Source organism: Pongo pygmaeus, chromosome 6 (assembly GCF_028885625.2).
Source record: "Pongo pygmaeus isolate AG05252 chromosome 6, NHGRI_mPonPyg2-v2.0_pri, whole genome shotgun sequence".
In the NCBI taxonomy this organism is placed as follows: domain Eukaryota; kingdom Metazoa; phylum Chordata; class Mammalia; order Primates; family Hominidae; genus Pongo; species Pongo pygmaeus.
The window spans coordinates 67003561-67018949 of NC_072379.2; the positions used below are offsets into that span (position 1 = coordinate 67003561).

At 36.5% G+C, this 15389-nt stretch overlaps 1 protein-coding gene across 1 annotated transcript; it reads left to right on the top strand.

The window, feature by feature from the left end:
• Nucleotides 1-1253: 1253 nt before the first annotated feature.
• Nucleotides 1254-15117, top strand: POLR1F (RNA polymerase I subunit F). The gene is made up of 4 exons (XM_054496217.2): nucleotides 1254-1551; nucleotides 5534-5675; nucleotides 10223-10431; nucleotides 11851-15117. The coding sequence occupies exons 1-4, from the start codon at nucleotides 1298-1300 to the stop codon at nucleotides 12260-12262; spliced, it is 1017 nt and encodes a 338-aa protein (XP_054352192.1). The 5' UTR covers nucleotides 1254-1297; the 3' UTR covers nucleotides 12263-15117.
• The last annotated feature ends 272 nt before the right edge of the window (nucleotides 15118-15389 follow it).

The window sequence follows — 15389 nt, forward strand, 5'->3', positions numbered from 1 at the left end:
AGGTTATTCATTCAGGATGTATTGGTTGGGTTTTTCTTGGTTTCGTTTCTTTGGAGGAGGGATAAGATTTGTGGGGCTACTGTAGTGAACAATACAGATATTATGGTCCCCACTTTGGTGAGTGTAGGAATCTATTGATGGAACAGGCAAGCAAAGGGGCAGTTAATAAAAAATTAACATAAAAACCAACATAGATGGGTAACTACCTAATCCTTATAGAGAAAGAGGAGTAGGGTGCTTGGAAATTCTTTGCAAAGGTATAGAATGTAAAATCTAGGCTAAAAATTCATACATGAGTAGAATTTACCCTTGTGAAAAATGCTATTATATTCCCTGGTGGAAGGAACAGCGTAAGACTGCAGAAAGGAGACCTGAAAGTGAATCAAGGAGCATGATAATATTAGGGTGGGGAGTATGACAAATGAAGCTGAAGAGAGAGGCTGTGTGCCCACGCAGATCACAAAACGGCCTTGTAACTTATAAGCCATTTTCAGGAGTTTGTGTTGTCCTAGAGAAAACGGGGTGCCTATGTAGGGCTTAAACAGGGCACAATACGATCATATGTATTTCAGGGAAGATCTGGCTGCCCCAGAGTGTCCTCCTGACCATTGAGCTAGGCTTCCACAGGCAGGGAGTCCTGCGGTGTTGGCGGCAGGGAAAGAGAATAGTGTCCAAATAGAATGATATTTCCACTTTGGGCAATACAGGCCTTCAGGCTGATTTGATATTTGGGGATACAAAAGAGGATCCGAGGCTGACAGCTTGGTTGTATGATTCCCTGATTTAGCAGTTGCGTAATGAGAAGAGAAGCGGAACAGGAGAGAACTAGTGGGTTCGTTTTCAGATGTGTTGCATTAGAGTTATCAGGCCTGCTTCTTAGGATTCCGTGTACTGCATAAAATATACTCCATAAATATTTTGATTTTTTATTGTACAGTCCAAGCTTGTAAAATTCCACCAAACCCACCTTACTACTGGAAATGATCAAAGTGAGAACCCCCCTTTTTAAGCTACCTACTTAATCCAACAAGCTTCTGTGCGAAAACACACATTTGCCTGCCCTTAAAAGAGCAGTCTGTTGGCTTTCCTGCGTGCTCAATGCATTTCGGAGGCTCTAAGCTCTAGTCCTCGAAGCGCGAAAATGCGGTTCCCCCTGCTGGTCAGGGGTGCGTAATGCAGCGTAAGGAGGGGAAATTCCTAGGGGCGTGGTAGTTGGTGGATGACGTAAAATGAGCGCCGGGGACAGGGGCTTGTGCTTGCGTCAACGGCGCGCGCCGTGGGAACCTTGACAAGCAGCATGGCTGCGCGTTGCTCAGAGGCGCAGCGGCCAGCGGCGGCTTCTGATGGGTCTCTGGTAGGGCAGGCTGGCGTCCTACCTTGCCTAGAGTTGCCGACTTATGCCGCTGCTTGTGCGCTGGTGAACAGTCGCTACTCATGCCTGGTGGTCGGGCCGCACCAAAGGCACATCGCGCTGTCGCCCCGCTACCTTAACAGGAAACGCACCGGCATTCGAGAACAGCTTGATGCGGAGCTCCTTCGCTATTCTGAGAGGTACCGATCTCTTTGCCTGTTCCTTCTTTTGTGCACGGGAAGTAGCAGCAGGTGGATGTGCTGACGACGCAGCAGAAAGGGGCAAATGGCAAAGGTCGCATTGCCCCCCAGAGCTTAGCCCCATGGAATTCTAGAGTCGCGATCCGTCCCTTAAGGCCAGTACCGCTCTGGTAAAGATCTATACAGGGTCCCTTTCATAGATAGAGAAGAAAACTTAAAGATGAAGTTCAGGTGTGGGCGGAGGGAGTGGAAATTCTCGCTCCAGAACCCTGGTGTAGGGTAGGAACAAACCAGGGATCTGGAGACCTAGTAGGCCCAGTTCTGTTTGGCATTCAACGTTTCATTTATCCCCTTACGGATGATGTTTTCTCATTTGACAATAAAAGTTTGGTTTGCAGTACTTGAGTAGATTCTCATTCCATAGAAGATAGCACATGAAGCATTAGTACAACCGTTCTACTTGTAAAACATGAAGCACGTTTTTTGTTGTTGGATTTCGCTCTGGTAATTTCCCCATTTTCTCTTCTCTTGGACCTGATCTGGGGATTATGAAAATGCCATTAGTTTAGCGGGATTTTGTTGTTTTTAAGACGATTTATTCAGTCGAACTAGCGAGCCTGTTGCTTTTGGGAGAGAAAAAAACAAAACGTATGCATTTATATTACGGTATTCAAAAGTGACTTGAAAACTTAGAATTACAGAGGTGTGGGGCGCGGGGCGCGGGCATGTGCTTTAGTATTCGTCTGGACTATACTTTGGTTCAAAAGCGGGGTTCTAAAACTAGAGTGAATGGATTCCCTGGGGATTCATGATTGCCCTTCAGGAATTCCTATGTGAAGTTCCTTGGGCACTGCATCGGAAGCTTTTATCACTTTCTTAAGGGATCCTGGACCTCCACGCATGTCTAGAATATACAGATTCTTCCAAGCACCAATATACACTTCTTGTATGTTTATATTATATACCGAACACTTGAGATACAAAAACAAAAAATTAAATCCGTGTTTCAAGGAGCTTTAAGCTGTAGTAGAGATACAAATACAAGCCAATAAATAGTAAAGTGTTAAAATTTGACAGAAATCTAATAAGATAAGGAGTGTAGAATTTGGATCTTGGGACCTTTGAGAACAACTTGATTGAAGAGGGAACTTTAACATAGTTACATTCCAGGCAAAGAGAGTGGCATAAACAAACGGATACTGGATGTGAACTGGTATGCTTTGCCCAGAGAACTGTATCTATTATATAAGTAGAATAAGGTTTATCTCAGGGGAAAGGCATTGGATGCCACTGGAGAGGAGGGCAGGGGGTCAAAGATGACCCAGAGAGGAAGGCCATTTTGCTTTTTCCTTCCTGCCATTGCCAGTTTTTGTTATTTTGGGGGTAAGGTGGGGTTGTTGTTGTTTTTCCTTTTGTGTTTCTGTTTTCTTAGGCAGGGTTAGTGCTCCATCCTCTCAGTCCCTTTAACTCTGAGACTTGGCACACTTTTGAGAAAGTAGTACTTCTCTGCAGTCCCTGGCATGTCAGATTTGCAGTTTAAGAAACAACACTTACTTAATGGTTAGCTACCAAACAGGATAAGAAAGTGGACAAGGGGAGGAATTAAGATAATAATTGTCCAAGAGAAAATGATTAGAGAGGATGGATTTGAGAGATTAAAGGATATACAAAGTAGTCATAACATCTGGAAACACAAGCAACTATCGTGTTTTCTGTAACCAGTACTGCCTGCACTTGACAGGCTAGTGGGGGAAATCACGCAGAGTGGCTCTGAACAGATCTAGACACCACTCCTTCCATATTACTTGGGTATGCTGTTTATTCAGGTGCAAATCAGGCACCACACTTTGAACTATGCATTACCAATAAGGGACAAAACATTGAACATATAGTATTAAAGAACTAAAGTGAGGCTACCACCTTTCCCTGATACCTATTTAGGATGGTATCTGAAAAACAAAAGTGAAGGAGGAAAAAGTATATAGTGTTGGGTGCCTTTGTTCACATATCTGATGACTTTTAACAAAATCCCCCTTGAATTTATATATTGATAAGTTCCTGAAAATTTTAATATATATTAAAACTGTGCAAAGATGACTTTGTGTTGATGTGTTTTAAGAGTTAAATAAGGTGCCTGTGTTCACATATCTGATGACTTTTAACAAAATCCCCCTTGAATTTATATATTGCTAAGTTCCTGAAAATTTTAATATATATTAAAACTGTGCAAAGATGACTTTGTGTTGATGTGTTTTAAGAGTTAAATTAGGTGCCTAGCTATTTGTAGATAGATTTGTCCTTTTATTCAAAAGTCAGAGCGACTGATATTTCCTCATTGTATCAGACTGTCCTGTACATGACAGACTCTTTTCTTCCCTGACTTCTGCAAAGTTTGTGATAACCATGATTAGTATCACAAATTTCCAAATGTCCCCCCTCCCACCAGGGGACCACAGCCCTCCTTCCACTTGAGAATCACTCTCTGATACTTGAGAGACAAGGCTTTGATTAGGGGAAATAAAGTCTTGATATTTGTTTTTCTGTCTAGTATGGCAGTTAATTTTTCTTCCTATTCTCTGTTTTCTGTGTCCTTAACATTGTCTTAGTGATAGGATGATTCCAGCTTAGGAATGCCACATGCAGAAATTAAAACCTCAGAAGATTGCTTTCCTGAGTAAGTCTCTGAGTTAGGATTTTCCTAATTTGGTAGTTCTTTAAGTTTATTTTCTGTGGCTTCTGGCTGTTTTACTAAACAACATCTATTAGGGATAAATTCTTTCCCTTATTTTATGTGAATTGTTAGAAGTTTGAGTTCAACAAAAAATATTCTTTGCTATCAAAGGCCTTAGAGTCATGTGTGAAATTCAAACATATATACAGATAGGTTCAATACAATTAGATTAAGAACAGTGAGAAAGTTGGCCTATAGGAGTAGAGGAATGATTTCAGCTTTGCCTAGGGGAGTCAGGGAAGTTTTCTCCAACAAGTAGTGGGTGTGGTAATGAAGCCACCAGGTTTTGTTTGTTTTGTTGTTTTTTGTTCCTTTGTTTGAGATGGAGTCTCCCTCTGTCGCTCAGGCTGGTGTGCAGTGGTGAGATCTCAGCTCACCACACCCTCCGCCTCCCACCACTAGGTCTTTCTCCTTAGTAGTTATAATTCCTTAAAAACTAAGAAACAACAGTTTGAAAAATAGTTGTCCCTTAATCCTGACTGTTACATTTGTAGACTAAAGTGTCAGAGTCAGTTCCTAAATAATGTAGTTGTATTAACATTTGCATTTACTAGCAACAGTTGAAGTTTGGAATTTTCTCTATTAAGTCATTGACTTTAAAATTCAGGGGCTTCAGCTTTAACCGTAATGCTTCCCTTGCTATACGCTGTCAAGTGCTGAAATTCAGTAATGGTGAATAATACCAAAATTGCCTCTTATTCAGTCATGTCCACAGCGATGCACATTTTCTTTGCTAAGTCCCTTCTTTCTATCCTAGTATAACTTGAAGAATTCAAATAGTCATGCTAGGATAGAAAGAATGGGACTCGGCCAGGGAAGAAGAGTTGATTTACTGCTCATACGTTAATTGGGCATTTTGTTTCTGTGTATCTTGAGTCATCATTTTAACTTAGCCAACACATTAGAATCCATTGGTGAAATAGGACTACTAAAGTTGTTACAGACTAATCATATACTATTGTTTTTGACATGGGTGGTGTATTTAGGAGACGTGTAAGTTTTGGATAGAATATCTAATCAGTATGAAAATGGCCTGGTTTGAAAGAGTGCAGTGGTGCACACCTATAATCTTAGCACTTTGGGAGGCTGAGGCAGAAGGATCAATTGAGCCCAGGAGGTCGAGGCTGGAGTGAGCCCTGTTCATGTCACTGCACCCTATCCTATTTGGAGACAGAGCAAGACCCTGTCTCCAAAAAAATAAATAAATAAAAGAGGAGAAAAGATATCATTTTCAACCTTTTCTTTTTACAGCCTTTTAGGTGTCCCTATTGCATATGATAACATCAAAGTTGTGGGAGAGCTTGGAGATATTTATGATGATCAAGGACACATTCATCTTAACGTTGAAGCCGATTTTGTTATTTTCTGCCCTGAACCGGGGCAAAAGCTTATGGTATGTGTATCACTTTTTTCTAGCTCCCTTTGTATAATTCTATAATTATGTAACTTGGAACATTTTAAGAGATAATATATACCTTGGGACTCAAATAAATTGCTATTGTGAGTAAATAAATATTATTTTTAAGGAAAAATTAATTTGTATCATTCAAACGTAGGTAAGTTTTTGAATATCCTCCTAAAACACATACATGCACAGAATATATGTCCCATCCACTTTATTCTTTTCATAGTAGCAGAATGATTTTAAGGGAAAAAAAAATCAATTATCATTATTATTTCAAAAGTTCTCAATTCTACACAAATACTATTTCTTTATAAAGGATTCAAAGAATATAGCAGTATATAAAACAGGAATTCAAATGGGCCAGGCAGTAATGAAAATGTATCAATGACAGAGGACAGGGCAGCCAGTCTGTGCCTTGGAAATGGAAGCTCTGTGGGAAAGGTCTTCCAGTTTTTCATAAGCTGGAAATGCAGATATTGATATGAAATCTACTGAAATAGATCCTTTTTTACTCTTTACTTTCTCCTTTCTTCCTCCATCAGTTCTCTGTGTCTATACACATGCTCGTATGTATACTCGTATGTGTGTGTATATGTTCTTTTCCTTAGCTGATAAATATTTTAATAGATCAGAACTGTTAACTAACCCTTGATATTGTTCATAAAAATATAGATCAATTTAACCATGACAAAACCCACAAGGCATTTCCAGTTTTTTTCATTTTTCAATATCAAATTAATACAAATAGTATCCTTTGCCTGTTAAACTGGAATCTTATAACTGGACTACTAAAGTTGGCAGTAGATTTGTATTTGGAAATTAACAAACTTAACTTTCGTCTACTTTGTGTAAATTATTATTTTAAATATAAACATGTAGGCCAGGCACAGTGGCTCACACCTACAATTAGAGCATTTTGGGAAGCTGAGGCAGGAGGATCACTTGAGGCCAGGAGTTCAAGACCAACCTGGGCAACATAGTGAGACCTCATCTCTACACAAAATAAAAAATTAGCCAGGCATGGTGGCATGCACCTGTAGTTCCAGTTACTCAGGAGGCTGGGGTAGGAGGATCACTTGAGCCCAGGGGTTCAAGGCTGCAGTGAGCTATGATTGTGCCAATGCATTCCAGCCTAGGCAACAGTGAGATCCTGTCTGTAAAAATACACACACACATACACACACACACACACGGAAATAACATATATACGTGTACATGGAAATAACAGATTGTACAAAAAGTATGAAATGAAAAATGTACCTTTTAGTCTACCTACTACAAGATCCAGTCCTCAAATATTTTTGACCACCCACTTTTTCTTCAATTATTATTATTAATATTTGGTGAGATAAAATTTACATATAATAAAATGCACAGATCATATTGTTCAGTTCAGTTAATTTTGTCAGGTCTGTATACCATTCCATCTCCTTAGAAAGGACCTTCATGCCCTTTCCTGGCCCAGTTCCCTCTCTTTATTGCAGATATAATTACTCTTCTGATTTTATCATAAGTTAGTTTTGCTTATTCTATAATTCCATATTAATGGGATTATTCATTATACATTCTTAAAATCTGCCTTCTTTTGATCAGCATGTTTTTGAGTTTCATCCATGCTATTGTGTGTATTGGTAGTTTGTTCCTTTTTATTGCTCATGGTATTCAGTTACATGACTATATCACAATATAATTATCTGTCTTCATTGATGGATTGATTCCAGGCTGGGGCTTTTATGAATAAAGCTATTGAAAACATATATTTTCAGACATATGAATGAAAACATATATTTTCAGACATATGAATGAAAACATACATTTTCCTTTCTCTTAAGTAAATAACTAGAAGAGTGAGTTCACAGCGTATTTATATAAAACCATTGTCAGACTGATTACCCATTCAACACCTCCATTTACTCTGTATCGTTATTAACATTTGCCGTTGTCCTTTAATTATACTGATGGGCATATAGTAGTATCTCATTATGGTTTTAATTTGCATTTCCGTTTCACTCATAAGCAATTTTTCATATATTTCAGTAAGAAGGGCCTGTTCAAGTATTTTGCCCATTTTTAATTGGGTTTTTGTATTTTTATTATTGACTTGTAGCAGTTCTTTTTAGTCTTAAAACGAATTCTTTTCAGATAAGTATTTTGAATATTTTCTTCCAGTCTGTGACTTGTCTGTTAACTTGTAATGGTATTATTTGATGAACAGGTACTTTTAATTTTGATGAGGTCCAATTTATCATTTTATATTTTTATGACTATTGCTTTCTGGACCCTATCAAAGAAATTTGTCTACCTAAAAGTTGCACAGATACTGTTCTGTCGACTTCTACAAGCTTTTAGTTTTAGCTTTTCCATTTAGGTTTGTGATCATTCTCAAATAAATTTTTTTGTGTAGTGTGAGGTAGGCCTTGAGATCCACTCTCTCCTTCATGTAGCTTTCCCGTTGTTCTGGATTCATATATTAAAAAGCCTTTTCTTTCATTGATTTTCTAAAATTGATATATTTTTAACAGCAGTTTTAGATTTACAGAAAAATTGAATGGAGAGTATAGAGTTCCCATATAACCACCCCCTTTCCCCTATTATCAACATTAACTTGCATTAGTATGGTGCATTTGTTACAATTTTTGTGCCAATATTGTTACGTTATTATCAAGTAAAGTCTGTAGTTTACATTAGAGTTCAGTCTTTGTGTTGTACATTCTATGAGTTTCCACAAATGTGTCATGGCATTTATTGAGGTATTGCTCCTCACAAGAGGGCACTAGCTGTGGGGGTCTGCCCGCAGACCTTGACCTAAAAGATGGATGAATGGAACGTACACTGACACACAGATATTCTGTTTTGCCAGTACTGCTGAGTGTTTGACTGCCTACACACCAAGAGAGGTTTGTCACTGCCGCTGGCCCTGAGCAGTTCACACTCCAAGCATTTATTTAGTATACAATTAACAACAGAAGCTCTGAGTCCACACACTTGTGGATAATTAACATGGTTAAGAGAGTAGTTCTATGAATGACTAAGGCTCAGGTACCGAGGTTTAAAGTAAATATCACTGGGGGCAATATCCCTGGTCGACCTCCCCCCGCCCCCCCACAGAGGGCCATCTGACTTAAAGGTTAGTTAATGGAGGTAGGGTAAACAGACTTAACTGGGGAAGCCTCTATTGTCCCTAGTATTTACCCTATAACTTAATGCTCTAAGGTAAGAACCGGCTGTCTTCGGCCTGTTCAGCTATTACAAGCTATGTAACCTTTTGGCCTTCCAAAAAGGTGACTATTCCCTATAACTTTCCCTAATATTTCCCTTTAATATTTCTGCCACTATCCTGAGTGAATCCCAACAACTTATCTTCCATTATAGTATGATACAGAATAGTTTTCCTCTTCTAAAAACCCTTTGTGCTCCACCTATTCATTTCTCCCTTCTTCCCTCCGTTCCCTGTAATCTCTGGCAACCACTGATCTTTTTACTGTTTCCATAGTTTTGCCTTTTTAAAGAAGAAGAATAGAGCATGTATCCTTTTCAAATTGACTTCTTTCACTTAGCAATATGCATTTAAGGTTTCGCTATGTCTTTTTATGGTGAGAACTTATTTATCTTTATTACTGAATAATCTTTTATAGATGTACCAGTTTGTTTATCTAGACCATCTGGAAACTACCAGTGGGAACACTAGACTTCTGATCATGCCAGATAGGGAAGTTTTATTCTGTCACATGTGTAAAGGGTTGCTGATGTTAAACAGCATTGTATACACGTCAGTATTATTTGCAGTTTTATAATTCAGAAAATGTGAATTTTTAATATTTGAGTCTCATTTATATGCTTTGTATATATTGACCTTGAGAAGAAAAATAAGTTTTATGCAAAGTCTCGTCTTAAAATCATATAGCACATACTTTTGTTTTAGTTTTAAAGCTTCTAATAATACTTTTGTGATTTAGCCAAAAAACAGTCATGGTCAATATTTACATATAAAGGGTAAGCTGTCTTCTAATGGAATGCTTGCATCATGCTAAATTAAATAATTAAAGAATGCATTTTTAAGCTTTGAAATTTGGTCTATTTACAGAAACATAACATGGATCCCAGTTATAAAATGCATATGCGGTCTTTTTAGAGGTTATGTGGGGTTTGCTTGGTTTCAATGTAGCTAAAGAGTAATAATCTCCTCCCTAAGGAATCCTGCAGTGGGGAGTTTAGGTGTTTTTTTTCTTGGACAGAGTGGCGGGGGCAGGTTAGTTTATCCAGTTAGAAAGTTAATGTGCCCAGTTAGACAGTTAATGTGCAATTACTTATATAATAAAGTTTGAGCTTTCTCAAAACCCAATGGTATTCTAAAGTGATGTTTTGGCATGACATGTGGTAAGTTTTAATTGAGGTAAACTTTTTCCATATTAAATTAGACCATTAATTTGATGTTTGCTCTTTGAAGATTATTTGAAGCTTGTAAAGTTTGGTTCACCTTTTAACTTTGTGGATGTGTTCTTTATGTTACCCTCTTTCTTCCTTCTTCTTCCCAGGGTATAGTTAATAAAGTGTCTTCTAGCCACATTGGCTGTTTAGTACATGGGTGTTTCAATGCCTCCATTCCTAAACCTGAGCAGTTGTCAGCTGAGCAGTGGCAAACCATGGAGATAAACATGGGTGATGAACTAGAATTTGAAGTATTTCGTTTAGACTCAGATGCTGCTGGAGTATTCTGCATTCGGGGAAAACTAAATATCACAAGGTTAGTTTATCATTACATAATTATCATTAGGTACTTAATTTCTATTTAATTCTGAATTTTAAAGAGAATTTTATTTTAAAGACAATAAGCCTCTCTAAAAATACCTGTTTATAGGAATATTCATGCTTTCAAACCATAAAGTCAATATAAACAATACTCTTAAGTAATCTGTAATAGTGCATCAAATAAATATTCTAAAACACAGACTAGCTAACTGGTCTGTATTTTAATATTTAATAGCTCAATTTTGCTAAGTATTTTCTATTTTGTTGTTAACTTTTTTTTTAAAGTTGACCTCTAAACTTGAAACTACTGAAAGCACAATTACCTTCCTATTGGCCTGCTTTGTTTTTACATACAAAAAATTGTGTTGATTATTGTCATCTGTGCCAGATATTTTAATTTCTGTATTATTCTGTATTGAAATTATTATAAGAATTAACTCTGATCTTGAGCTTGATTCCATGGGAGCCAAGTTTAAAGGAAGAAGGAGAGAGACAACTCTTAGAATGCTGCTATTGCTAATAATTTTTTCTATATTTTGCCTTAAAGTTACAAGAGTATGGGTTGAAGTTGTGGAACAGCTGTTCAATTTCTGTAATGACAGAAATACAGTTTATATACATAATACAGCAGCCTCACTATTGAGCATTGAGATGTGACAGTCTGACTGAGGAACTGAATTTCTAAAGTTATGTTTTTGATATTGATTAGGTACATGTGCCTAGTGCTACTGTATAAGACTGAAGTTCTGGAGAGAGAGCTACTTCATTGATCCATGTTTTATTTTAGTGGTATAAAATAATTCACAATGTTAAAGTAACACTGTCTTAGTATCAGCTAAGTAGAACAGTGGACTATTATTTGAAACAAGATTAAAATAGTAGACTGGAAACTCCATTACTTTGATAAATACCAGATCATATTTTCTATTAGATGTCAGTGGTTTGGTTAATAAGCCTAGGTATTGTGGTGTTTAATGTTCAGTGACCAGATTTTTCTGAAACAACCCAAAACTTGGAAGACATGTTTTGACAAGATTTTTATGTCATTTTTATGTTTGGAAACAGTCTGGGAGAAGTTCTTCATAAAGAAAGAATTTAACATTTAATGTTAAATTTAACATTTTTTCAATTTAACATTCAGCAGCCCATACATATTTTAGTGGGTTTAGTGGGTTTATTCATATTTTAGTGGGTTGAGGGATAACAGAATAGAATATTTGGAATTTATGCCATGGTTATGTGTCTTGTACTGGTGTCATTATTTAGAAAATCTTAAGCCTGTTGGGATATCTTGATCTCAATTTGTTCTTTGTTTTCTGCTTATTGTTCTGTTAATTTTTTTAACTGTTGATCTCAATTTGTTCTTTGTTTTTTGCTTATTGCTCTGTTAATTTTTTTAACTGTTAATTTATAGTTTACAATTCAAGCGCTCTGAAGTTTCTGAAGAAGTTACAGAAAATGGCACTGAGGAAGCTGCTAAAAAACCTAAGAAGAAAAAGAAGAAAGACCCAGAGACATATGAAGTGGACAGTGGTACCACAAAGCTAGCAGATGATGCAGATGACACTCCAATGGAAGAGTCAGCCCTGCAGAATACTAATAATGTGAATGGCATCTGGGAGGAGGAGCCAAAGAAAAAGAAGAAGAAGAAGAAAAAGCACCAGGAAGTTCAGGACCAGGACCCTGTTTTCCAAGGCAGTGACTCCAGTGGTTACCAAAGTGACCATAAAAAGAAAAAAAAGAAAAGAAAACACAGTGAAGAGGCCGAATTTACCCCACCTTTGAAATGCTCACCAAAAAGAAAAGGGAAAAGTAATTTTCTTTAGTGTATTTTAAATATGATTCAGTTTTTAAAAGATCGATCTAAATACAATTGATGAATAAATGTTTTCAGTGATATAAAATGGTTAAGTATACCAGTAGTTTACAAAACAGAAAATACTTCACTAGGAGTAGGAGGCTCTATGTGCTAAAAATGATAAAACTGACTGTCAATTAATTTGGGGAAAACCAGTATTGTTAAAGTACCATTTTATACAAAATAAAAAGCTGCTCTCACTGTCAGCTCTCACTGTCAGCTCTCATATTCTTCCAGGTTTTGCACTCTACATAAAATTATTTCTACAGTGTCAAGACTAGCCAAAGGACTTTATAATACAATATTATATTACTAAACAATGATTTGAGATTTTGATGATTTGATTTTGTGTGTGTTTAATAGGCTTCACCTTATTACATGTGATTTTATTTTGCTTTTTTAAAAACTCACTCAGGACATTAACTAATTTTAGGTTTTCCTTTATCATGGCTTCTACAGTATTTCTATTGTTTAACATAAAATGGTTTGCCAAAGAAGTTTCTGAAGTCTTCACAGCTCTTAAAAGCCAGGCCAGTACTGACTGTGTGGTGGTAAATGCTATTCATTATTCTTTCCTTCCAGGTGCATGTGTGTCCTTGTCTTCTTAAGTCTGAGAGGTTGATGGAAAGGACTGTTTGCTTGTACTTGTTCATTTGTGCCTCAGCCATTCTAATTTTGTTGTGTGTTGGAGGACAGTCTAATGAAGACAGGATAAATGTGATTCTGACTAGTGGGAAATTTCAGATTACTTTTTAATGATTGGAATGGGCTATAAGATATCGTGCTAAAGAGAAAACAGTTGTTCCGTTCACTGCTTTCATTGAGAAAATGTGGAATGTCTCTTGACTAATTGACAAAGTGTAATGAAATGACAAGCTGGTTGAAGCTGATAATCAATGCATGGCCATATTTATTCATTTTCCACACACTTGACCATCTACTTTGTATAACACATTCTGCTAAGGCCCAGGGATATAATGGCAAACAAGATAAATGTAGTTTCTTCCCTTGTGGCATGTCATAAGAGAAACAGATGTGCATATACACACATAAATAAGAAAATTAATAATTGCGTTAAGTGGTATGAAAAAAAGGGGGAGGATTGTTCACTCACTGTTACCTGTGTTAGCATCTGCAAATGGATGAATGGTTGAACTCCCATGTCAGCATTTTTGTTGCCATTTATTTAGTACCAGACATAGTGCTGGTCTCACAACTTAATATTTGGTAATGAATAAATTCTGCTAGTGGTATATGTTGATCTGAACTTATAATGATGGGATATAGAATTGGCAGAGTGGCAGATGTTCACAATTGTCTACAAGTAGATGTGCTAGACAGTGGAAGGATGCAGGCCAACCTCTGATTACAATTGAGATTCATGTGAGTATTGAGCCCTGGAAATGTAGCTTGTCCAAACTGAGATGTGCTGTCAGTATAAGATTTTGAAGATTTGAAGATATGTACCAAAAAATGTAAACTATCTCAATTTTTATATTGGTGAAATCAATATGTTTTGGTATAGTGGGTTAAATACAACAATTTTAGCCTTTCTCAGTTTATTTTTCTACAAAAAGATTAAAAATTGTACATGAAACTCATGTTAACTTTTTTTTGGTCAGTGCTATTTTAAAGGAAGTATGAGTTGAAAAAAATTTGAAATAAACTATATCATATTACCAGGACTTAATATAGTGGCATACCCAGGAAATGCTTAATAAGTGTTCCCTTCACATTTGAAAATTTGAGTATACAATCATGTTTGACAATATAGAAATTTAATTTTTAGTGAAACAATTCTAAACTCCTTTTCCATAGACACCAAGAAAGATGTCAAATTTATGCTATTCCTGGAAAAATACATTGTGGCTTAGCAAATAAGCAAGTTCCCACGTTACTTTTGTTTTGCTTCAAGTAATACTTCTGCCAGTTGTGTTTTATGAATTAAACAGGGAGTGGCATGCTGAACTTGAAACTAGATTTGTTCCTGCTTTTTTCACAATGTGAGTAGTTTTTTGAAAAATCAGATCTGGCCATTTGTCTTTCCTAGAATAGAATAACTTTGTTCATTGTTTTTTTGTTTGTCTTTCTGACACAGAAAGACTGATGATGGTGTCCACCATGTATTCTTCAAAACATTTGTCACATGCTACACTAACCTAGTCTATCTTTTCTATCTTGGAATTTGCTCATACAAACCCTCTAGCCTAGACTAGATCCCTTACCCTCTCTCCAGTTCCTATCATTCACCCATTTCACTGTGCAAGACACCTCACTAGTCACCAGTGATACAGAAATGACTTAAGCAGTTTCTGCTCTTAAGGGCTTACCGTTTTGTCTATAAGATACACAGGTATAAATGATAAGTACAAATAACAATGAATATTTAATGCTTTATGTTTAGTGTTTAAGCTGGTTGTTGTTGGATGAGCAGCATTTTGACCCTTGGAGAAGAAAAACTAGCTGTGGCATTCCAGATGGAGAACTTGAAAGAGGACTAAGAAGTTATCTAACGTAAAAGACCTCAGGCACCACCTTCGCATAAACTTTTTCCAGACGAGGCTAAATGTGCATGCTTCATAACCATAATTCTTATTTTTCTTAAATAAATATTTTTCTACTTGTAACACTGTGCATTATTTCAAACTGTTTACCTGTTTGTAAAGCTTGTCTCTTAATCAAATTTGTCTTGACCAAATAAGTTTCCTGAGGGCTAGAATTATGCCTTAACTATATCTATATTTAACAGTGAATCCTTTGTATAATGAAAGCATCAACAGATAATTTTAAATTGATAAATAAAAAGCACAGTTTCAAATGGTATCACTCTGCCTCTGATGTGATATTATTATTTTCACTTGTTTCAATAAATGCATCTTTTTTTTTTTTTTTTTTTGCCTCTATGTAACGTGGTTTTTAAGCAATTTTATCACTTTAGTGTGTCACGGATAGAATACAAATGACAGAAATTTGATCTCTTTTAATTTGTTTTATACATTCACCACATGGGTCATCTTTGCCTTTTTTCCCCAAAAAGCAGATATTTTGTTACAAAATCAATATATATTTGTTTAAAAATTCATATAGTAAAAGTA